Genomic DNA, 27,228 nt, shown 5'->3' with positions numbered 1-27,228 from the left:
TGCAAATGGTCACCAAGCAGTGTAATGTAGTGGTCACGGGTCAATGATGTGTTTAGGTGGACAAGCGGACCCAACTCATGCCACGTGAACACACCCTACACCAGTATGGAACCACCACCAGCCTGCATGGTGCCTTGTTGACAAGTGGGGTCTATGGCCTCATGAGGTCTGCGCAACACCCGAAACAACCGGTACCATGACTCATCGGACCACACCACACGTTGCCAATCCTCCAGGGTCCAATTAGCGACATCACAAGCCCAGGTGAGGCACTGTGTCCGGTGTCATGGTGTTAACAGAGGCACTCTGGTAGGTCTTCTGCTCCCATATCCCATGGAAGCCAAAGAACGCTGCACTGACCTGCTGGATATGCGTCTGGTACCTCCTGCATTGAATGTGGATGTGATTTCAACCAGTGTCGCTTGTCTGTTACCACGGACAATTCTAAGTAGACGCTGCTGGTCGCGATCATTAAGCACCTGTGGTCAGCCAATGCGCTGTCCACAGTGGGTGGAAATGCCTTCCCCAAAGTATTCCCGGTACACACGTGACACCATGGATCAAGGAATGTTGAATGACTGCAGATCAGAAATGGAACGTCCCATCCACCGGGCACCCAATAGCATGCCCCATTCAAACTCCGATAATTCACGTCAGCTTGCTCTGAGCATTCCCAAGCCGTCAAGGGACGGTGGCGCCACTTAAAAATAATTTTACATACTGCTATCCCATGACTTTTGGCACTTGAGTGTATTACCCACTCAGCTATGTCTTTGTCTTCCTAGTGGTCTCTTTCCCTCCTGCTTTCCCACCGATATCCTACGTGCATTCGTCTCCTCATTCATTTGAAATCCAAGAAGTATAATACAATTCCTATGTCTCTCTTGGAAACAAAGAAAAATAACATACTTTCTGATAAATAAGATGTAATATTTCAAGTAAAGGTAAAGGTAAAGCTATCCCTGTAACAAGCTGTGAAGGCCCATAGGTTTGTGAGACACTGAGGCTCCCACAGCTTCTAGACAATCAGCTCACAGATGGCAGTAAGGTTGTCAGCCTTATGTCCTGGCTGCCCTTTACCCCCAGGAAGATTCCTGGTACTCATTTCTGTTAGAGGCTGAGTCAAACCCAGGGCCATAGTGCAGCTGGAAGAATTAGTAAATTGAAAAAAAAAAAAAATCCAGTGACCTCAGTGGGAATCAAACACGTAACCTTCCGGCCTGTAGCACAGTGCTTCAACCAACTACACTACCATCCAATACATTTGGCAATTGGTATACTTTTGAATGGGGTAATATTTTATGACAGAAAATGGTTTTCAGCACAAAACATTTTCTCCCTTATAGCGTTTAAAACATAATCACCTTCAATATGTAATACTGGCAACAACATACACTGATCAGAAGGGCTAAATAAACTGTGCCACAAAAATAGCATGAAGAAATTAAGTTTTTATACAAGAAGATAGCGACAAAAGGATATTATTTCCATGAGGATTGTAGCAGATGCAGTTCCGTGGCCCAGTGCCAAACTCAAACACAGGCTCACATTTAATATTGAAGAGAGTAGCCTTTGAAGGCATGAAGCCATAAATAACACAGAACTCAGAGCTCTTTGGACTCCATCCCACACTGTAGATTGGGCCCTCTTTACCTGTATAAAAATATTTTGTAAAGATCAAACCTGGGAATCTGTATACCTGTACATACAATAATAAGAGCATATTATGTTCTCAGTAAATAGATAATAATGTTTGCCTCCACAAAGGGCACTACGGAACACCAACTCAGAAAAATAAATTCAGTCCTACTTACTGAGCAGCACCATGGCTGTTTCTCCTTTGGTACTGATGAAGTGTAATGCTTGCTTTCCATAGTAGGATGAGCCAGATTTGTCTACTTCTGTGCTAGTCATAAGAAGAACGCCTGTGCCTCGCTTATTCCAGAACATGTCCACTTTATCTGACTGAAAGTTGTGATTTGTACGAAGTCAGAGTTTTATAATACAATATAAAAACTATAATGTTCTCCCCCAGTGCCAGTATTAATCAAATCACAGTCTCTATTCAGTATATTAATATACTTTGTATCATCAAATTATTTAACATGGCCATGAAAATAATCAGTAATATGATATAATATTTAAGCATCCTGTTGTAATTAACAACCACAAATATTATAACCAATAAACATAAGAGAAAACAGGAACATTACATCATGGATATGAGTAATGATACAATGTACTAATTTCATCTACTGCCAAGTGATAAAAACTTGGATTTCAACCATCAACTTTAGTACGAAGGTTTTACCTGAAGATGGAGATAGAATCCAGTCTCCAAAACGTTATTTTAAAAAATAAACAGGATGGTGTTTTAGATAAAGAAAGGACAATGGATAATGTCCAAAAACATAATACCCGTACTAATGTACAGAGCGTTCAATGATCGGGGAAACCTGGCAGCAGCCAGGGTGGACACATTTCTCACAGATTGCTGCTGTAACTGCCGATAGCAGATCCGAGCAAAACACCAGTTTCCTGTGCTAAGTATCTTAATGATTTTCAAGGACTAATCTGTAGTCACACCTCAATATCCCAAAACTTTTCTTCAGTCAGCATAATCCTCTCCGATTGCTTCTTCATGTCACACACTGAACCTGTGACCTGCCACTTTTCACAAGCTTTGATACACACAATTTTGTGGGAATTGGTGAGTCAGGATATTAGTGACAAAACTTACGCATATATTTTCTGTAAGTTTTTTCCTTGCAAGTTTTGACAATAAACACATGCTGTTCAATAGTGAACTTCATTTCAGTATAAATGTTGACCGTCTATCAATACCTCTAACACAGACTGACTAGTAATGTGATTTACTGCAGTGACAAGATCAAACCACGTGACGGCACGCATATGACAGTGCTAATGACTCATTGTGCTATTGCCAGTTACAGCAGCAATATGTGAGAAATGTTGTGTCTGCTCTGTGCTGCTGCCATATTTCCATCAACCACTGAACCCAATGCACCATTGTCACAAACTTTCAGATCTTAATTACCAACTTTAATTTTTAACTGATGTTTCACCCAACAAGAGATAACAGAATACAAATATTAACAGTGTTCCAGCTCAATGGCAATATCAAAGAATGTACCTGATAACAGTCACAGTATTGACTAAAACATCATAATAACATCACTAATAAGTGAATGTAAGGTGGCAGTAAAAAAACTATCTCAACATCAAGATAGCTGCAAGAAAAAGTGAAAAAAAAATCGATACTTAAATTTTAAACACTATGCTATATATATATATATAACACACAAAATATATAAGAAGTGATTTAACAAATATCTGTTGCAATAATCATATGATAAACTGTGTAATTACAGTTCCCTTTCAAAAGATAGATTAACACTGAACAGAAAAAGATTAAACTTTCAGAACATATTAAAGTTAAAATCATGTTAAAAGGTCTTCCTGAAAAACTACATAACAAAAATAGACTGTTACGTAGTCAGATACTCAGAGATGGCTCTTTGCCTCTCTGAAAGTTAATATCGTGCCAAATATTCAGCTTTGAGAGAAAGTTCTCTGTGATCCATTAGTGAACATGCATGAGCCACCACTACATACAAGACATTAATATTTGATGATTATTTCTCACAACTGGATTACAAATTAACAACTGTAACTCATAAACATTTTAACATTCATATAAACATGCATCCACAATCACCAATCTTTTTTCTTTATAGTCTTTATAGTCTTACAATAATTAAACAGATATAATTTATTTACCTGGAAGAAGCTCTTATTTGCCAATGAGTTTGTACTCTCAAACTTTGGATATTGGAACAGTCTACCAAATGATGGCTGTCCTGGTTTACCTGTATAAAGGAACAAATCATCATAATCAATGAAACCTGTATGTGGGTTGAACTATGAACATAGGTAGCAATAACATTATCAGAGTTCGGTAACTGACATTAATGTCATCAGAGTTAGGTTCCAGCAGAATCACATATGCTGCTGACACAGTGAATGAATTTATTTGTGGACTATTTAATGATGCATTCAGTAGCTAGACTATGTGGCACTGAATGGATGGAGGATAGATGAATGATAATTTGGAAAGGATCTGGAAGGATGGGTTCATGGCCTAACTGAGGAACTATTCTGGCATTTGGCTGGAGAGACGAGAAAAACCAAGAAGAATCTCAATCAGAATAGCTGGTGCCCCAGTCACGATCCAAACCAAGCATCCCACCCGAATACAAGTCAAGAGCATTACTGCTATAGTAAATGTCTGTTCACTGTCCATCAACAAGGCTGAAGACTTCACAGACATTTTTTACATTTCCCTACATCCTTTAAGCCAATCATCAGATGCTAACAAATAGGTTCCTTTATAAATAAACACAGGGAAAACCACATACATGTTTGTCTCATCATGAAATGGAGAAAAGAAGCACAACATGAAACCAAAAAATCCTTAAAACGTGGCAAAGTTCAAATATATGACATTAACCTTTATTGTCGAGAATTAAATTTCCCCCTAGTATCAAGCCAGCTGCAGGATTTAAATTTTGCAATGAAGGGATTTATACTGCCACATGATGGAGTGTGACCACAGATGGGGTTTGGATTGGTAATCGGATTTACTGAATACTTACAGAACGTTAACTACAAATAACTACGACAGTCTCACTGAGTTACACACTCCAAAGATCATTGTAACTACAGCACACATAGAGTCTTCTCAGTCTTCACTCGCCTTTGCTTGACAGCAGCTATCAATGGTGGATGTTCTCCTTCCTCTGAGTTCCCAAACTGTCCCCAGAATCAGCTACCTGCTTCTCACTTCTCACAGCTACAACTCTTGACTCAACCATCAACTCAAAATTTAATGTCAAAGTTATTTCATGACTGACGGTTTACCGCCAATCAGTTTGTCTTGACACCAAGGTCTATGATTGGAGTTTCTTTTTTTCCAGCTGAACCATTGCAGCCATAGTCCTTGCATAACATAAGGTCTATAAATGAACTATTAGTCCTTGCTTTATAACCCTGGCATGGACTGCACATAAAATATCTCTTCAATTATTGTGTGTTCTCTTGTTGCTGGGGAAACATTGCATCCGCAGAGCTGTTCTCTATCAATGGCTGTTGTACTGTTGCCTGCTTACACAGCTGTTATTTGGCAATGGATGTACATGCCACAATATTATAGACAATGCAACACTAGCCTTATTGAACCAATGCATGTGCCAGCACAGTTGTGTGACAACTGGACATTGGAGGTTAAGAAATGAAATGAAGTGAAACAGATATTCAAGGTTTCTTTCAACATCAATTAATTTGAATACTAAACAGGAATCTCTTAAATGGAGGTAATTTAGCACTGAGTTTATTAACATGGGATCAATGAAACTGATTGCTAAATGAATGAAAGCCTTAAATCAAGGAATATTAAATGGGGGTTTCAATATACATTCCTGAGGAAGTTAAGGAAAGTCTGAGGATCACTTGCTATCTTTCAGTTCTTAATTCTCTATACTGTATCTAAAAACATTAAAATTAAACTATAAAAATTAGAATTTTATCTCTTCTTTTGTATTAGTGTGAAACTGGTCTCTGATCTTAGATCATAGTGTTTGAGAAAAATTGTTATGGAAAATACTGCCATGATCGTGTCAAGTGAAATAATTGAGCCCGAAGAGATCGCCGTTGCTAAAGAATGGCTCAGTAAACACTTTTCTATAGGAATGAATACACATGCAACAACAGAAGAATCAGGGGAAGCGGTGTTTTCTATGTGGTCAGACCGAAGGCTATAAGACAAGGCTCAGCCCAGTCACCAGTCCGTGATGCTACATGTGCAGTACGTACATTTGAAAAGGTGAAGCCTATTCATAAGAGACAAACTCATTCTCTCAACATAGAGGGTGTTACATAAAGACTATGACCACAAGAATTCAGTTGCAAAAAAGAAATCTCTGGTCGTAAGCCCCAAGAGGCTTGGGGCCAAGACAAACTGACTGGCAGTAAACTGCTGGTTGTAAAGTAACTCTGACTCTGACCAGTCCATGAGTTGTGAGTGGCTTTCAAAACTCCTTACATGTATGACTACATAACTAAATTATGTAGAACACAGGCAGATGTAACCCTAAACCATGCAAATCCAAATGTATGTCATATGGGACAAGGGGAAACCATGCATAGGAAGCGTAAGTGGCTTGAACTTGGCAGTGGCCAGGCCTACTACCTTTCAGCTGACTAATCACAGTTTCAGAGTAGCTAAATGAGTTAAGGTACAACATGCTGCACAAGCCTGCATTGACAGAAAACCTCTGTATATCTTATATAAATGTTACTTAGTGCAGTGCAGAGACAAATGGTGCACAGAGCCCATTACTAACTGAATCATAGACTTTCTTGAAGTCCATGAATAGCTGATGTACTGTCTCATTTTACTCCCATTTTTCTCCAGTATCTGATAAAAGCAAAAGATCTAATCAGTAGTTGATCTGTTACATCAAAACCCACACTGATGATCCCCAATTATTTCATCTATATGTATGGACTTAACCTTGAGAGAGTGCCAACTTTTGCGGATAGAGGGTGTCGCGTGGTCAGCGCAACAAATCCCCATGGCCATTAATTTCGGTTTTCTAGACCGGAGCCACTATTTCCTTGAAATGGCTCCTCAGTTATCATCACGAGGCTGAGTGGACCCCATTCCAGACCCACTACTTCTCCGAAAAAATCTGGTAGCGCCAGGAAACGAACCTGGACCTCTGGATCTGTAGCCAGGAACACAGACCACTACACCACGGAGGCGTTTGTACTAAACTTTGCCGACAAGCGGCGGTCGCTCAGTTGGTATGGTTCACTTGTGGACTGAAATCACGAGTTTTTTTAACTTTGAGAGATGAATATTGAAAAAATGTTGTATGAAGTTGACAGCAGTGATATCCCCTGACAATTAATACAGTCAGTTTTACCACCCTTCTTGCAAACTGGTACAATAATAGACTCCTTCCATTGATCAGGCAATTCTTCCTTATTCCAAATAAAATTAATTACCTTATGGGTCTTAGAACATAATATTTCACCTACTTCTTGCATCAGTTATGCTGGAATCTGATCACTACCTGGCGATTTATACCTTTTCAACTTCGCAATAGCAATTTCAACCTCAAAACGGCTAGGATCAGGCAGTAACAGCTCAGCTGTATATATTTCTATCTGCCTAACATCACTGGCCCTATGTACATTCAGTAACTGGGAAGAGTAGTTCTTCCACCTATTGAAAATGTTGTGGGGATCTGCAAGGAGATTACCATTCTCATCCTTCATTAAGTTACTTCTAGGTTGGTAACCCCTATCACAGTAATTTATTCCTCTATACAGGTCTTTAATGTTCTTGTGCTTACTGTTCTTTGCAAGCTCATAATTTTGTCTTTCAGATATTCCCTCTTTCTATTTCTGAAATGCCTGCTGGTTTCACATCTTATATTGTTCAGATTATCCCCATTTATTTTGCTTGGATCCTGTAACCACTGCAGTTTGGCTTGTTTCCTTTGGTCTAATAATTCTGAATATCCTTCATCAAACTATGGCTTATGCTTCTTCAATTCATAATCCATATTCCGTATTGAGGGGGTGGGTTTCCCCATGCACTTAGACCGGTTACTGGTCCATTGTGCGTCCCCCTTTAATTTCTACTGTCTCCATACCCTACTGGTACTGGTGCTTACTATCAACCTCTTAATGGCAGTGGTATCTAATAGTTAGTCCCTTTCTGTCAGCGAGGTCGTCCCTCCTCTGGCAGGGGTTCCTAGTCCCTTTCTGCCAGCAAGGTTTCTACCCTCTACATGGCAGTGGTATCTAATACTTTAGTCCCTTTCTGTCAGAGAGGTTCTCCTCCTCTGGCAGTGGTACCTGATACTTCCCCCATCTACCGGAGGAATTGGAAACTACTTGGGCGGGAAACTTGGCCTAATTTTGCTCAGAGGCCTCCTAGAGACATGAGGTTCTTTTACGTGCCGTAATCTACGACACGGGACCCACGGCTTAAAGTCCCTCCCGGAGGACTTGTGCCCTGAATTTTTCTGCCCTTAAAAATTCCATGACCTCCGCCGGGTTTTTGAACCCGCGTACCTTGAGTCATGAGGTGGGAACATTACCTCTAGACTACGGAGGCCGCTTTCAATTCATAATAATCTAGACTCTCTTTGGCAGAAACGTTTATATTCTCTCTAATTGTTTCCCAAGCTCTATTAATATCGACCTCAATGTCAAAGTTTTCCAAAGCTGTGAACCTACTTGAGATTTCAAAATGATACTACTCTTTACCCTCTACCTCATTTAATTTACTGTGACTGAACCCGTCCATACGAAGTCTGTGCGTCATTTGTTTACTCACTGCTAGTCTCTCCCTAAACTTTGTTACCACCAGATAGTGGTCAGTATCACAATCTACTTGAATGTTGTCTCCCATCTAACAAAATAACATCAATTTGGTTGTGTGTCTTTCCATCAGAAGATGTCCAAATAAATTTATGAATGTTAACAATGTGGAAACATCGTACGTGTGACAATAAGGGGCTAAAGTATTAGGTACCACTGCCAGAGGAGGGGCTAACTCGCTGACAGAAAGGGACTAACTATTAGATACCACTGCCAAGTAGAGGGTAGAAACCTCGCTAGCAGAAAGGGACTGATAGTGAGCACCAGTGTCGGTAGGGGATGGAGATGGTAGAAATTAAAAGGGGGATGTACAATAGACTATCAGTCGTGGTGCATGGGGAAACCCACCCCCTCAATACTGAATCACTGAAGTTCTGAATCACCATTTTTCTTCTCTACTATGTGAAACATTTGCACTCATTTTCCACAATTTTCCACAATTACAAAAGTCATTAAGTATAAACAGTTCTAGCATTAAGTGTACTAGGCTGGTAAGAAGCCAAACATTACAAAACTGGGAAAAGGGTCACAAAAATTATAAAACTTCAAATAAATCAAGTTTCACCATATCCATATACAACATGAAGTCCAATCAATGTTCCTACAGCACATGTCATAACTTCAGGGATAATGTGTTCATTTATATTTCCTAGGTAAGAAAATGTTCTGAAACCTAAAAAATCATAGGCCTTGAACCACAACTGTCTGTAATGCCATTCAAGAAAAGTAAGAAAATGATACTCACAAGCCATATGGCTATGTGAACACAATATACAAACCAAAACCTTCTTTAGATTCTTCAATGTAATGATTTTCACCTGGTACATAACACAGGATATGGTATGGAGATGTTCCTGGGGCGATACTGAAGTCGGCAACTTTCTGGATGTGAATCTTCTGTGCCACAGTATCAAAATTTGGTACATTATAAAATAATACTTCATTATTTGCATTTTGTGCACAAAGCTTCTCATCTGAACTCCACTGTGGCTCCCTGTGGAATAAGTAATAAAGGTTATTGTAGCACTGAAGGAGTGGGAGAGGCAGATATGATTTTACCAACAACTACAAAACCCAAATACTTAAAAATATTTCTTCTGAGCTAAATATGCACTAGTAACATGCCTCCCCTTGAAAACAATTGAGTCACAAGACCCTTATATAAGTCAGAGCTACAATTTAAAAACTAAGGCTATCAACTTTAATCTAACTTACACAAAGTCTTTCCCTGTTATATGCAAAAATAACATTATACCTCCATCTTTTACAATGCTGAATTCAGAGCAGAGTAAGGGTTTCCAAGTGGCCTCCGTAGTCTAGGGGTAACGTTCCCACCTCATGACTCAAGGTACGCGGGTTCAAACCCGGCGGAGGTCGTGGAATTTTTAAGGGTGGAAAAATTCAGGGAACAAGTCCTCCGGGAGGGACTTTAAGCCGTGGGTCCCGTGTCGTAGATTTACGGCACGTAAAAGATCCTCATGTCTCTAGGAGACCTCTGAGCAAAATTAGGCAAAATGTTTCCTGCCCAAGTAGTTTCCAATGCCTCCGGTAGATGGAAAAGTTATCGAGTACCAATGCCAGTATAGGGCCGACTTTGCTGGCAGAAAGGGGACAATTATAGGGTACCACTGCCAGTAGAGGGCCGACCTCACTGACAGAAAGGGGACATAGCGGGCACCAGTACTGGTAGGGTATGGAGACAGTAGAAATTGAAGGGGAACGTACAATAGACTATTAGTCATGGTGCATGGGGAAATTCTATACTGAATAACTGAAGGGTTTCCACCTCATCATTTAATTACTAGGTAAAAATAGGTAAAGTTGACCTTGTGTTCAATTAGTTAAGCATTATGCCAGGAAGACATAATGGGGAGTGCAGGTATAGCTCCACATTCTTTGACCTCGGCACTAGATGGAGGTGAGTGGTCAGCTTTGAGTCCCTACTGCTTTACCCCTGGAGAAAGAGCCACCAGTACCCACTGGATAAGGAGGTTGGGTGAGCTCCAGAGTGGGTCTGGATTCTGGAAAAACTTGCACTATCAGAAACTGAGCATGGGTTGTCCAGCCCATAGCCCGTTGCTACACAAACTGTGCTATCTTGGCTCCCTTAATTACTCAGTAAGGATTTATTTATGATATTCATAGATTTGATCTTTCCATAGCAGGACCATAATTCCTTCCTCAGCACTGATGCTTACTCAAATGTTCTCACACACACCCCTAATCAACTTAAGTTTAAACCACTCAAAATGTAGTTTCTGTCCCCTTACACACATACACAAACACGCAGTGGGTGGACAAAATATGAAAACACTAAGAAACTGAGGAACAGAATTTGGGTTGGCTACAATGAAAGAACTCCAGTTGACAACGCTAAATGTTCTGTTTGTTTACACTCTGCAGTGCACGTGTCAGTGCATTAGTGATTGTGCTGAGTGACAGTCTGTGTGAAAGAACTTGAAAATGGGAGACTTCTCTGATTTTGAAAAAGGCCAGATTGTTGGCACGTATTTGGCGGGAGCATCTGTGACAAAATCTGCCACATTATTAGGTACACTGAAAACAACAGTTTCTAAGGTTATGTCAGCATACATGAATCATGTGGAGACATCAGTGAACAGGAACTCAACGAAAATCAACAATGACAGAAACAGACTGTCATACATTCAGAAGGACTGTTTCAAAAAATCACACATTCTTGAAGAGTGTTTCCACAAAACTCTCCAAACATGAGCTTCACAAATCCAATATCCATGATAGGGTTGCAACTGCTAAACCACTGACTACTGAAAGTAATGCTCAGATGCGTAAACAATGGTATTACGGCAATAAAATGTAGACATTAGACAACTGGAAATGTGCAAGTGATATGGTCAGATAAGTCATTCTTCACACTGTTCCATACATCAGGAAGAGTTCGCGTTTGGAGCATACCCAAGGAAGCCTACAATCCAGAATGCCTGGTTCCATCAGTGAAACACAGCGAGGTTCTGTGATGGTATTCTATTGGTCCCATTATTACCCTTCACAGCTGAATTACTGCAAAGGAGTACATGGACAGGTTGGGTAATTAGGTACATCCCATGATCCAGACATTATTTTTGAATGACACAGTTTTCCAAGATGACAATGCCCCTATTCTACACAGCTGGAACTGTTCAGTCATGGTTTGAAGGGCATGAAGGCAAACTTCTACATCTTCTCCAGCCAGCACAATCACTATATTGCAACATCACTCTGGCCAGTTTTGGAGACGACAGTGAGGAACTGATTCCCACCATCAACTTTTGTAGAGCAACTTGAAAATGTTCTTCGAGAAGAATGGTATAAAATTCCACTAGACACTGTTCAAAACTTGTATGAGTACATTCCAAGTAGGAATGTGGCTGTATTGAAGGGAAAAGGTGATCCAACACCATATCAATAAGGAACTGTGTACACTATCTGTAGTGTTTGTACCTATGACAATGTGCATGCGCAAATACACACCTAATAATCTTTATGAAACCATAAATTAAGCATTGTACTGACCACAAAGAATTTATTTATGTAGTCAAAAATTACTATTTTCTTGGATGTGATGGTACAGTTCAGTAGTTACCAAAATTTCAAAGGAATCTGATACTTCCAGTTTATACCCTGAAGAAAGGGGCACAAGGTTCCTCCAAAGCATTAGTAAACATCTATCTGGCTACATGGTGTCACATCCCAGAAGGCAGTAATCTTCTTTGTTACCACCACAAGAACTACGAACCTCACATTTACGTGGTTGCTCAATGTAACTAATGTATACTGGTTGAAAGGGAGAATGATTTTCCTACAAAATGTTGTGGCTGGCCATATAGGAATACACGTCCTATTACATCATTATATTATTAAAAATCTTTAAATTCACAAGAACAGGCCTCTTCTTACCATGTGCGTCTAAAATGTTTCTCTAGACTTCAATGAATGTCAAGTGTTAATGCATGATTCAATCATCCACTTCTAAGAGGTTTATGATTCCTCAGAGGACTGCAAAAATCTTGGCATAATTATAGTTTTCTCCATGCAGCCATTCTTACTTGTTGTCCCATGAAACCTCAAAATGAGACACAAACATATAATGATGCTTCAAGAACGCCTCCACTTATCTCATCAACCCTTTCATAAAATCCACACCACCTAAGTCTTATTATTTCAGAAGAGAGTTTTATTTGAGAATGTCAATACAACACTGGCAGCAATAACTATGTGTCTGACATGTTTCACTGGACATCACATAATGGCAGAGATTCATTTGTAATTGAACTGTCCACATCTATGGCGTAATTTTGTCAATAACAATCCCCTGAGGTGCAGAAGTCTTGGAATATTTAGTTATCTCAAAGCAAATATTCATACTTTGTTGTCCCATGAGACCTCAAAACAAGACACAAATATCTAATGACACTTCAAAAATGCCTCTGTTTAGCTCATCAACCCTTTCACAAGATTCACACACCCTAAACCAAACATTCATATTTCGTCATGACATTTTATTAAAAAAATGTCAATGCAATAATGATAGAATGATTATATGTGTCCAAAATACTTCTCTAGGCATCAAACAATGTTCCTATTACTTACGTTCCTATATTCCACTTTCCATGTGTAGTATCAAATAGCCCTTAAAAATACAATTTCGTGTGGAGAACATGAAGAACAGACTATCACACAACCCCACACTGCAGTGGACATTTGAATTGTGTCCTACTTTCATTGCTTGTTGCAAGACAAAAGATACAAAGTTAAAGGCAGATACGTACAGATACATACAAAAATAACCAAAGTAACTGTAAAGAACCACAAATAATGTTGAGTCGATAAAACTGATTATTCTGAAACTTTGTATACAGGTATACTTAACAATCTAGCTTTCATTCTGAGATTCTAGCTTAAAAGGAGTACCAAATACAAATTATTTTCTGATACTAAACATCCTATGGTATTTTAAATGACAATTTAACCCTTCAACATGCAATAATGGTTAATTAAATGTCTCATATGTTAAGGTTCTTACTACAATATCCATGTCTAAGTCAAGTGAAGTGCAGGCAACCTACAAAACCAAACTTGGGAAAATCCCCAAATTCAACTGCATGAGGTTGCACGTGTGCATTCCGTATTGTTGAACAACAGTATGCAGTTCATGCTGATTGTACTCTTTGCTCCAGCTCTCAAAATAACTTGTCAAAAGACTGTATTATGAGGAGTGACTATTCTAATGTGACTGACTGCTTTTGTCTTAAAATATTTTTTTGATAACACTAAATTTAATTTTGGCTTTCTCATAAAATAGCAGAACTAAATAATCAATATGATCAATTATCTCAGATAGTGGTCTCTATTATAAAACAAATTGATACAAAATGTGAAAACATAAATCTTGCTGCTTATGTCACATTAAATTTTACAAATGCACATGTACATACACATGGAACTTTTAATAAAATACAATACTACATAACATACAATATTCAACTATTTAATACCTGCAACATTTAAAATGTTTCCCATATGTTCAGTGACATATATCAACAGTTTAAATTTTGAATAAAAAATATATACATTGAGAAAACATGACAGGTAATTTAAAAGGTAAAGTTGTCCCTGTACTTAAATAAGCACGACACCATGACAGTGTAGAGGGGAGTGGATGTACAGATATATGTTTTCTTGACCTCGGCACTAGTTGCAGGTGACTGGACAGTTTCAGGCCCTGGCCACTTTACACCCTGAGGAAAGAGCCCCCAGTACCCACTGGATAGGAGGTTGGGTAGACCCCAGTGGCGGTCTGAATGACATGGAGAAGTGAAAATTCTTGTCCCCACCAGGACTTGAACTCCAACACCTCAGTCATTCAGGCAGTAGCTAGTCACTGCACCAACTGCGCTATCCCAAGTCATGAGAAAACATGACAGAGACATATAAAAGTAAGGAGTGAGAAGAGAACATGACTGTGAACCCCTGGGCACTACTATATGCTGAACATTTATCTTGCCTCAAATTTAGAACATACAGTCAACTCTCGATTATCCGGGATAATGGTGGGGATGGAAATCACGATTAATCGAAAACCCAGTTAAGACAAATTTTATTAAAAGTAGTACTGTAATACTGTACTTTCATAATACTATAGGCCTACCTGTATTTAAATTTATTCAACCTCATTTTTATGTCATCTCATGGCCTATTTAATACTTTTTTTACATTACACTGAAGTATGAATTAGTTATTTCAATCACAGTCTTCAACAACATCCAACACTTTTTACGAATATTCACACTTAACACTTAAAAAAATTTAATATTGTCGTTTACTTTTTCGCGGCATTTTCCTTTTTCTGTTGAATACTTAACACAACACGCTTCCTTTTACACCCTGACATTTTGCTAACGCACTTGAAGATCGATACAAAGAAACTAACTGGGGCGGTGTATCTGTCCTTGAAACTTTCCACAAATCCTTGCATTCTTTCGCCCCTACCCTAGAACATTGTGTTAGCATAACGGGACCAAAGAATGCAGAGCTCGGTTCACACTAGTGCGAAAATAGTGTTACAACTCACCATGTGAAACAAAAGTGAATGATTATTAAACAACATATAAGCCTCAAAAAAGCCTCAGTAGCCCTGGTTAAGCCGCAAACCAGTTAATCCGCCCCCGGATAATCGAGAGTTGACTGTATTAAAAAAAAAAAAAGAGAGAGAAGTAAAGGTATCCCTCTAACAGGCCGTAGAGGCCCATGGAGTTGTGAGATGTTGAGGTTCCCACATTTTCTAAAGATTGGCTCATAGATGGCGGCAAGGTTGTCAACCCTACATGCCAGCTGCCCTTTACCCCCAAGAACAGTCCAAGAATATTCCTGGTACTCAGTTCCGTTAGGGGCTGAGTTGACCCCAGGGCCATAGTTCAGCTGGAAGAATTAGGTAAACTGAAAAAATCCAAGGACCTCATCGGGACCTGAACCCGGGACCTTCCGGCTTCTAGCATAGTGCCTCAACCAACTATGCTACCACATGCCCCATTTAGAACACATTAACAAGCTGAAACTGGTGAAAAAAAAAAATTCTGCATATGGGAAGCACACTTTTACAAGCTTCAATTACAGAGAATTCTACTTCTTGCAAATAAATTTTAAAGACTTGCTGAAAAACATTAAAACGATATTATAAAGTTGAATACCTAGTCATAGAAAAAAAAAGATAAATACAGTACAGATACTTATAATGTTAGTACCTTCAAAACACTTCACTTACTCCCTTCTCTCTCTAGCATTACATAACAAACAAACAAGGATGAGAGCCAGGTTTACTAACAAACAAATCTGCTGACACTGGATCATATTCTGAACAAGATGATTACTGGATGGTGAATGTCACCTACAATAAAGGAATTCCGCAAAGTCTGAAAGTTCACTTACCATCCAATCTGCTTCTTATGAATAAAGTGTTTGACCAGCTCACCACTGTCTGACTTGAATATGTGAAGATTTGGCCCTCCTTGAGGATTGGATTGTGTTACTATGAACAGGAGAAAAAAATAAATACATAAATAAATAAATATACCAATTTTAACACTGCAAAAGGAAATATTACTTGAAAGCCCTTTAAACATTTGTCATGGAATTCCTACAGAATGTATATGCATACGAGGGGGGACCCAAAAATAACCGGAAACGACCTGTTGCGCGCGCATGCTTTGTAGTTACGAGTTGTGCTGCTAGGTGGTGTTAGCTAGGGGTCTCCCGCNGTTAAAATTTGCTGGACCGTGCTCCATGAGATGTTCATTTCCTCAGAAAGTTGGTCAATGGTCTTTCGACGATCTTCATCAAGCAAAATTTCACGCACACTCTTTGTTCCTTCTGGTCGGCCATCTCACTAATCGCCAAAGGGTTGAAACAGGAACGCACACAACAGAGCACCACAGACAAACCACTTAACTCAGATTGACGCCAGCTCACTAACAGTCGCGGGAGACACCCAGCTAACACCACCTAGCAGCACAACTCGTAACTACAAAGCATGCGTGCGCAACAGGTCAGTTCCGGTTATTTTTGGGTCCCCCTTCGTATAAGAAATCTAACCAAATCTATGGAACAGGAGTCCTACTTAAGAAGCTCACAGTAATTCTGCTGACCAAGATATCCCCAACTTTTTATGGAACCAGAAGGTTCATTACCTTGTTCACACAAGCCTGCCACTGGTCCCTATCCTGAGCCAGATGAATCCAGTCTCTCTTTCACACATCTTTCTTTAAGGTCAATTTTAATATTATCTTCCTGCCCATACGTAGGTCTGTTCTGGAACTCTGACCGAAGTTCTGTATTTCCCATCTCTTCATTCCTATTTTTTTTTATTGCTAGTGGGGTGTGACTAAGTCCCTTGTACTGCAGCCACTCCTGGCCCAAGGTACGAGCCCCAGATGATAGGTGAGGGTGATTGTGGAGCAATTGGTGGAATGAAGATTGGCAGGGAAACCCAAAGTACTCAGAGAAAACCTGCCCCAATGCCACTTTGTCCACCACAAATCCCACTTGACCAGGCCCGGGATCGAACCCGGGCTGTTGCGATGGGAAGCCAGTGACTAACCACTTGAGCCATCCTTATTCCTGTTACTTCCTCTCCCATTCGTTCAATTATTTTCTACAGCACTTCATTTTCAAGCTCCTGCACTCTATATTCTTCCAATATAAAACAACAAATAAAATTACAGTATTATAAGTTCTAAAGTTTAAATTTTTTAACAGGAGTCAGAAAGATGACAGATTAAGAACTGAAGTACTCCCAGTGAGCTAAACACTCATGAACCTTCAAGAATCCCATATGTAGCACCAAATAATAAATGTGTCAATGGTTAAATATGTGCCAAATTCTATAATGCTAATATTAAATTGCAGAATCCTGTTGCATTGTGTAGAGCTGACTTTCCATTCCACTTTTTGCCATCTACGTGCTACTTCAGTTAATATTCTCCTGTCATCTTGTCTTCATTGTCACTACACTTTTTTGGTCTATCCAGCCATCATCAGGTGTACAGGTTGTTGTGATGAAGGACTCTGCTGTTCACTGTAATGTTGTTCTGCTTTTCTTATGTAACTGCCTCAGTCTAATTCTAGGTTATGTGGGTTAACGAGCTGTTCCCATTCATGTGTTTGTCTTATCTGTAATATGTGATGGTGCATGGAAACAGCTTGTTAACCCACAGAACCTAGAATTTGTCCAAGACAATTACATATGAAAATCAGAATACCATTACAGTCAGCAGCAGAGTCCTTCATGACAACCTCTACAACTGACGATAGCCGGTTTGATCGAAACATGTAGCGCCAATAAACAGAAGACGACAAGAGAATACTGACCAACAATGCACACAGATGGCAAAAAGTGAAATGTGAAGTCAGCTCTTTAATACTAATCAAACTTCTTCACTTCCCAATGGAGACAATGACTTCTTCTACTCACCTATGAAAGGTTCCCATGTCATTAAATATGTCCCTTTTGGAGAAAATTCTAAAGCAGAGACCTTCGGTCGCTGAATTTCTGCTAATACTTTCCATGTTGAAGTTGCAACAACCTTAACGCTGAAATTAGAAACTCAGAATATAGCCATATTAAAATTACAAACTGATTACCAATACCGACCAACACTACAATAAACGATGAACTTACCATGATCCATTAACCCAGGCAAAATACTTCCCTTCTGGGTCAAAAAGCATTGCCTTGCACGCCTTGCTGTCATCCCTTGTAAAGGCAGAGACCAGATCATAGCTCGGAGGACCAAGATTAATGGAAATCCCTGTCGACCCTCGCACTGAAATTATGTTACATTCTTAACTTCACACCGTCAATATTTCAAAAACTCACTTATTCTCCTACTGTTAGGTTACTGCTTGTCACGTATGGTGCACACAAGGAGATAATAAAATTCACCTTCATACTTAATTAAAGATATGCCTCATAAAATTGTCACAATTTGTAATACATAAGCCTAGTGTTTTATACAGGCCAGTAAACTCTGAGGAACATGTCACATAAAACATTAAATTTCTGAAACTATTGCAATTACCTGCCACCACTGGAACACTTGACGCCATCTTTGTCTTCGGGCCATGTGGCAGAGAGCGCGATCTCGTACAGTTGTCTTGCATTTCCTTCTTGCGAACCACAAACAACCAGTAGAAGCAGTGGAATGTACCCACCCTCGCAAAAACTTATGTCATTTGTTTCCCAAGACCTGTCTGCACTTCTATCAACTCTTTGGCGGTAGTTGGAAGTGGTTGGGTAGGTCAGGTACGTCAGGTACGTCTGGTAGGACAGAAAAATGTGATGGGTTGAATAGGTAGTATACATTACGTAAGGAAAACACAAAAAGAATGAGTAGGGGTGGATAGTTGAGACCTTTCCTTCATCGACCCGAAAACTATGATCTGCTGTGCTCTCGTAAAATAAAATAATCAGAATTCAGTCTTCTCATGAATGTCCCGACATTCATTTCATAGTAACATAGTAACTATCTCCTTCCAGGGTTGAAGAGTACACTATGCAGGAAACTACCGTGCATCATGCAACAAACAGACCCTGAAGATGGAAGAGGTAACTTCGTCCAAAACATACACTGGCATAACAACACAGCTTTCTATGCCAGGAGAGAATTGTCAACAGTCACCACTGTAGGAACATGAAATCCAGAAAATAAAAAATTTGCAGAAAAGCATATTTTATTGTAATAACTGTTTACATTTATTTATATAGATGATACACAGTTTTCAGCGCGCAGGCTGATTGGACATTGATTTTACCGTCGGCAATTTCCTGCGAAAGAGCTGCACGACTTGATGTGAAAACTGCCGCCGCAAGGCCAGAACTGCTTGCATGCATCATTTACTTCTTTCGTTAATTATTAATCAACTAAAGTAATTAATATTGTACTCACCATCATTGAAGATGTTCAGAATGTCTGCCCTCTGCTATGAAACATGTCTTAATTCTTTTAAACAGATTTCGGGAAACTTGTTGCAATTCATGGTGCTGAATATTATAAATTGCTTCACGAATATTCTGTTTCAGAGCCTCCAGTTCATGTGGATTGCTGGCATACACAACTCTTTTGAGTTTTCCCCACACAAAAGTCACAGGGTTTTAGATCTGGGCATCTAAGGGGCCACAAATCCTTGCCAATAATTCCATCCTCTCCATTTAGTTCCCCAAATACACCGCATAATGCTCAGATAGTTTCGTTAGATGTGCATGAGGTCACGCTGTCTTGCATAAAATAACGGAATCTTTCTTTTGCAGGTGCCAATTAACGAAAAATGAATTGAGTATTTCATTAATGTATCATTGAGCATCAAGAGTTCATTATAAAATATTGGTCCAGTGATATGGTTTGCGCCAATTGCATACCATATGTCTATCTTTTGGTTGCAAAAAGGAAGTTGAATTAAGGCATGAGGATTTTCACTACTCCCATACCTATTGTTCTGTGAGTTAACATATTCCAAGAGATTAAAATTAGCCTCATCTGTGATAAACCAATAAATCAACTACAAAACCACACTCTTTTTTTCATAATCCACAGGTCTAATTTCAGGAACAACAGCAATTTTATATGGACGAATATGCAACAGTTTAGTTGCTGTTCATGCACTGCCTACAGAAACACCTTTACTCCTGAGGAAAGGGTCCCCAGTACTCATTCAGTGGGGGGCTGGGTACACCCCAGAGCTGGTCTGGACACTGTGCACAATTTTCATTACCTTGCACCACAAGGAAGGAAATACAAGTTAGAAGAATTATAAATGATTATAATATGATAGAGTTTAAAACAAAATTAAGTAATGAAAAATGGGAACCAATTTATAATACTAATGATACTAACATTAGCTTTAATCGATTTTTAAATATACTCTTGAGGTATTTTTATGAATCATTTCCAATAACAAAAAGACAAAGACATAAACAGATTACCACTGGCATAAAAATATCTTGCAGAAACAAACGGGTATTGTATGCGGAAGCAAAAAAAGTAGCAACCCTACAATAGTCACCTATTATAAGAACTATTGTAAAATATTAACGAGAGTTATAAACCTAGCCAAACAGATGACATATGATAATCAAATAAAATATTCAAAAAAGAAAACTAGAGCTACATGGAAAATAATAAATAGTGAAGTACTAAAGAAAGGAAATAGAGAAAATATTCAAGCCTTAAACATCGAAGGCAAAAAGAATACTAATCCCAAAACTATTGCAGAAACGTCACAGTACTTTAGTGATATAGCGGTCAACATACATAAACACATAAAGGAAAATAATACAAATGATAAATTTAAAGCTACAAATTATATGACATATTTGTCTGAAATCTAGTAACACCCATGGGTATGACGAAATCTCGAGTAACATACTCAAAGCCTGTAAAAGCTTAACTAGTGAACCTTTAAGTTATTGTGTAACAAAGTAATACATGAAGGCATCTTTACAGATAGATTAAAATATGCTACAACAGTGCGCGTTTATAAAAAAGGTGACAAAAATATAAAATCGAATTATAGACCTATCTCCATTTTAACATCAATTAGTAAAATATTTGAGAAGGTAATGCATAATAGGTTACTAAAACATTTAAATGATGATAACATTGTAAGTAAACATCAGTTTGGATTCAAGGAAAACCAAGGAACTGAAAATGCAATCTTTAGTCTTATTGCCAGAATATTAGATTCATTAAACAAAAATATGCAAGTCTGTGGAATCTTTTGTGACCTACAAAAGACATTTGACTGTGTCAGCCATGAAGTATTATTGAACAAGTTAAAGTTTTATGGAATAAAAGGAAACCAATATGACCTATATAAGTCTTATCTATCGAACAGAAAACAAAGAACTACTATATTTAATGGGACAAATAGTAGTAAAGTAAATTCTCGATGGGCTGAAGTAACCAATGGTGTCCCACAAGGATCGATACTGGGACCACTATTGTTTGTAATATATATAAATGACCTGCCCAAGATTTTGGAGACAAAATGTACTCCCATTATATTTGCAGATGATGCAAGTTTTTTGACTGCACAAACAAATCCAATAAAATTTAACTATCTAATAAATTAGGTATATAGTGTAATGGATGATTAGTTTAATAAAAACTTAATGTCACTTAATACAACAAAAACATATTACATAAATTTCACTACAAAAAATAACGTGACAAGAGATATGGGAGACATAGGAGCTATTTTAACGAGCATGAATCACATAAAATTTCTTGGCTTAAATGTCCAAAATGAGATAACCTGGGATAGGCACATAGATGAGGTCATAAGAAATTAAATACAGCTTGCTACATGATAAGAAACTTGAAACCAATGGTATCTACTAAAACTCTTAAAAAGTGTTTATTACTCATATTTTCACTCTATCATGACATACGGATTAATGTTTTGGGGTAATTCGTCACATGCCGAAAGAATATTTAAGATACAAAAGAGAGCTATCAGAGTAACAAAAGGAAGTAGTTATAGAGAATCATGCAGAGAACACTTTAGAGACATGAATATACTTCCATTAAGATCACAGTATATATACTCCCTGTTAACATTTGTAGTAAAAAATAGAGAAATGTTTGATATAAACAGGGATTATTATGAAATAAACACCAAGCATAATCTTGGGGGGAAATATATGTGGAAAGGTGTGTAAATGAGACATATAAGCAATTTATAAAAAAATTCTTAGACTATTTTAATCAAGTATTTCCACTGAGACCAGTAATAAAGAGAAATGCTAAGAATAAGAAATGGATATCAAAAGGAATAAAAATATCTTGCTGGAAAATGAGGTTTTTAAACGATTTAAAATGGAGGACAGCTTTGCCAATCAAAATAGTAAGCTGTATCAGTAGTTATCAAGGGATATATAAGGGTTATTTTAGAAGCAAAAAAAAAAGAGACAAAATGATAAAGGTATAGAAGGGGCATCTAACCTAAATAAAATAATATGGCAGATAATGAATAAAAGAATGGGCAAAGTAGGAAAGGATGACCAGGAGATTCGGTTACAAGGATATAATAGGAAAATATCCCACCCCCAGGAGGTGGGTGACACACTGAACTCATGTTTTATAGACAAAGTTGAACTTGTGGAGAAAAACAAGAGTAAGACCAAAGAAATATCATTAAAAAAAGTTGTAACAGGAAACTCAAATTCAATGTATTTTTGGCCAGTCTCGGAAGAAGAAATTGTCATAGAAGCATCTAAATTAAAGGGCAAAGCCTCAGCGGGAGCTGATGGAATCCCAGTTTTTCTTATAAAAATATGCATCACAAGTATAATAAAACCACTCAATTGTATATTTAATGAATCAATAAATCAAGCAGGTTTCCCTGATTTATTGAAAATTTCAAAGATCAAAAAAGATTTCCTTTACAAAAAAGGAACCAAACATGAAGCGAGTAACTATAGACCTGTATCGGTGCTATCAGTATTCTCAAAAATCTTGAAAAAAATAGTATACAATAGACTGGTGTCCTTTACACCTAAATTTAAAATATTAACTGAAAAACAATATGGATTCCAAAAAGATAAATCAACAATATCAGCATGTCAGTCATTTATCAGGAAGATACAAGAAGCTTTGGATAAGAAATTATTACCAGTGGGTATTTTCTTTGGATTTAACAAAGGCTTGTGATGTTATTAACCATGATATTTTGCTAGAAAAATTAGAGCATTATGGGATAAAAGGGCAAATTAATGCCTGGCTAAAATCAAGGCACAATATGTGGAATTAATTTCTAAGGGCAACAGGGACTGTGTGACTCATTTTAATTCAAAAATAAGGAATGTAAAGGTAGGGATTCCACAAGGGTCAACCTTGGGCCCCTTTTGTTTTTGATTTACATAAATGACCTGCCCCTCCATATAACTAATGGGGAAGTGGTGCTATTTGCAGATGATACCAGTATACTGGGAATAGAAAAGAACAAAAATATTCTTCAAGACAAAATAGATAAGGTAATGAAGCAACTCGAATCTTGGTTTTCAATGAATAATTGGTAATAAATAATGAGAAGACTACAGCAATGTATTTCCATATGAATAAACTACAAGATAGCTTTGAGCCAGTAATTAATACCAAGAAACCTAAACTGTGCTGTATAATTAATTATACCCACAAATTAAAATGGAACATTCATATTCAGTCGGTCTGTACAAAGCTCAGTAAGGTGTTACATTANTTTGTATATTTTAGAGGTGTTACGTTATTTCAAGAAATATAACATTTACACCACAAAAAACTCTGACCTACATAAGTATGACACGAGAAAGAAAGAAGACCTTCATGTGCAAAGTTATAATACCTTAACATATGAGAAGAGTGTTACAAATATGGCTATTAAACTTTATAATAGACTGCCTTTGGAACTAAGAATGGTAAAAGCAGATAGAGAATTCCTACATAGACTCAAAAGATATTCACTGAAACACCCATTGTATAATTTGCATTAGTTCCTCTCAGAAGGACAGTTAAACAAATAAGATTCTCATTGATAAATAGATTTAAGTGTAAATAAAATGACTAGTAATTAGGTGAAGTTTTTTAATATGATTTAGGCTATAAAGGGAATGGAAGTCTTAAAAGAGATTGCACTCCAAATTATTTAATCATTATCTAAATTGAATTGTATTTTTGTGGATTATTTTGATATAATAGGTTTTAAGTTTAAGAATATGATGGTGGTAATTAAGATATATATAGTAATATGACCTTGTTTTTTATAATGGAAGGTAGTTGTAAATTTGATTGTACCTAATATATTTTAATTATATCGAGAGAGTGATTTTAATTGTAATTGAATGTTATGTTATGTGATATATGACGATGTTCAATTGATTGGGCAGGAGGCCAATTATACTGGATAAGCTGTATATGTATGTGACTTGTTCGAGAGTTACAATTTGTAACTGTGATGAATGTTAAATAAAATTATTATTATTATTACTTTTATTGTTATTAATATTACACAGTGCTGGTGACTACACTGAAGGACAGTAAAACTTCGAAACATGCATCTATTTTGTATCTGTTCTAAATAAATAGTTGCCACTATTAAAGTTCCAACACTCATTATCTTGGACATGCACTGTGTAAAATATAGTTCACAAACTAAATATTTATAGCATATGAAACGCATGCAAATGGGAAAAATAATAGCAAGATTAATCGTTGTTCCAACAAGATAGTCAACTGTAAAATTTCCCCATCATAACTCATGGCTGGATGTTTGTGGTGAATAATAACTTATTTCCTAAACAGAAACTGTATCCATGATGGTCATATGAACTTATTATCTTATTATCCAGTTGATAAGATTGTATATTTGTAAAGGAAGAAGGGAATAGGACACGTAACGTGACTGTTTATTAATGTAACCAGTGTAAATAACATAACCACAGAATGTGTGAACATTTGTTCTGTGAAATGAAACCCAAGAACACCATATGAAAGACAAGGAAACTTATGGGGCACAAATGACATTCAGTAACATTTTAAAGTTTTATATATCCAGAGTAGAAACACTACAAAAGAATTATAGTGATAAATGTACAGGTATATTTTAATTAAATGTAATTGATAGCATGTTAATAATCAAGTTATGCTCATTACTCTAGTTCCCATGTAAAAGAAAGTGGTAATATATATTATATATATATATATCTTACAGTAGGAATTGTTGCCAGATGTAAAACATATAAGGAGACTACTTGAGAGCCTGTTGCAAATCTTTAGGCTGGTTTGGTGAGGAGAACATATAGTGCTTGTGTCAAAAATTTCCCTGCATATCCAGATCTGTAGTGCAGTCTACAAGCTTACAGGCCAACAAATAGTCGACTCAGCCAGATCACAGCAAATGTTGGGAATGGTCCCTGTTGCTATGCACATATTCTTTGCACACCCAAGAAATGCCCACATTCATGTGTTGAACTTTCTTCTTGGAAACAGAACAATCTTCAAACTTGCAATTAGAAATCTTAAACCTTGCTCTCCTGTGCAAAACATGTAATGGATTTTTAAAGTTGATGCTCAGGCCTAGCATCAATTCTATCCAATATCTCCACATTCAGCATTCAGTGTTTTGTTTTGGTTCTTTTTTGTCCAATAACAACCCTGTCTGTGTAAATTTATTTACAACTGTATGAGTAGTTTTTAAATGTGGAACTGCAACATCTGAAAATTGTGCCAGAATCTTCTCCAGATTTTTCACATGGGTATCATACTTGAAGACTTGTTTCACTCTGTAACTCTTATGTGGCATTTTTACACAACTGAGTGAATATTTAATACAGTGGCAAAGGATTTGGATTATGGTTGGCAGGCATCTAATGCATAAGCACACTTCTTAGTAGCTGTTCCAAAGTTGACTGGGGCTCTACTGCAGAGCATGCATCCCTCTTACCCGAACAGGCAGAAGACTGTGGCAGACTCTCAAATAACCTCCCTATATTTTTTGTCCAAAAGTATGGGCAAAATGCAAGTACACTAGCAATACTGAGTCTGAGCTATTGTCCTATCAAAGCTACCATTTTATGGCACTGGTGTATATAATTCTAGACCTGTTTTATTCATAAACAATTAGCATGCAATGCACAACACTTCCGACCACTTCAATTCTAATACACTTAACATTTTTTACATTGCTTACTTCAAACAGTAAGATTAGTACAGTTTAAAAATGCTTGGTATATATTAATATAGTCATCAGTTTCAATGATAAGAAATGCATGGATTTCCTTACAGCATTTTGCAAACAATCTGCTAGGTACTTCTCTAAAAATAGAGAACAATGTGAACACAGCATAAGAGTCCAGCTGTCATTAACTGATCAGCATTTTTCAGTGATCTGTTTTCATTTTAATAGACCAAATGACTGCCACTTTTTGTCATTATTATTTATTTTCTCAAAACTAATTGCAGCACCAGTGTGTATATTATAACAAACATCAATTGCAGACATCTAACGAAGTAGAAAGATTATAATATTACATACAAATGTTCCCTATGCTGTATAAAACATAACCAACAATACGTACAGTTAACACCATAAGTATACTGTATAACACAATTTATATAACATGTTTCTAAATTATACCAATAGTTCGCTTGCGGACTAAAATCACGGAGTTTGTTTGTTTTTGTTTCTAAATTATTCAGTTATGCTGGTTACTAACTATTTTTAAATATTACAAAAATGGAGACAAAACGTAGTGGTATATTATACATATAACAAAATTATAACAACAAAAGGAAATTAATTCACCCTCAAACAACTAACAATAATTTTACCTTAAAACTTACAAAAAATTACTGCTTAATTATGTTCAACTATTAACATATAAAAAAGGTCCTCTTTGGATTATATGTGGTACATCTTCTATTCAAGTTGCACAGCACTAATAATCTAATTTGCACACAGCTGGACTAGATCAACATTATAACAATATGCAATGTTTTAGTTTTAGAATTGTTCACATATATTTTGTAAAAAGTAATTTAACAAGGAAGTGGAAAAAAAATGTAATGTATGTACACATTTTAACTCTCAAGCATGCAGACAGAGTTTCTTATTAGGTTTTTGGTATTGTAATAATATGCAGTAATAGATTATATTATATGATTGTATCTACATTTTGTCAAGACTTTGTTTTATTACATAAATATTACA

The 27,228-nt window shown here is 37.2% G+C and overlaps 1 protein-coding gene across 1 annotated transcript in view; it reads right to left on the bottom strand.

Moving 5' to 3' along the window:
* LOC111866805 (eukaryotic translation initiation factor 2A) overlaps positions 1–18,648 on the bottom strand; it is a 35,516-nt gene extending 16,868 nt beyond the window's left edge. Inside the window, exons 1-8 of the mRNA XM_023856079.2 lie at positions 18,567–18,648; positions 18,167–18,311; positions 17,960–18,078; positions 15,919–16,018; positions 9,294–9,469; positions 3,802–3,890; positions 1,815–1,965; positions 1,483–1,653 (exon numbers count right to left, since the gene is read on the bottom strand). Of these exons, the coding sequence (XP_023711847.1) occupies positions 1,483–1,653; positions 1,815–1,965; positions 3,802–3,890; positions 9,294–9,469; positions 15,919–16,018; positions 17,960–18,078; positions 18,167–18,311; positions 18,567–18,648 (1,033 nt within the window). The remainder of the gene's footprint in view (positions 1–1,482; positions 1,654–1,814; positions 1,966–3,801; positions 3,891–9,293; positions 9,470–15,918; positions 16,019–17,959; positions 18,079–18,166; positions 18,312–18,566) is intronic.
* Between the last annotated feature and the right edge of the window lie 8,580 nt (positions 18,649–27,228).

This window comes from Cryptotermes secundus, unplaced genomic scaffold, assembly GCF_002891405.2.
Source record: "Cryptotermes secundus unplaced genomic scaffold, Csec_1.0 scaffold446, whole genome shotgun sequence".
Lineage (NCBI taxonomy): Eukaryota > Metazoa > Arthropoda > Insecta > Blattodea > Kalotermitidae > Cryptotermes > Cryptotermes secundus.
Note: the sequence above shows the minus strand (reverse complement) of the source record. Positions and strands in the feature narration are given on the sequence as shown.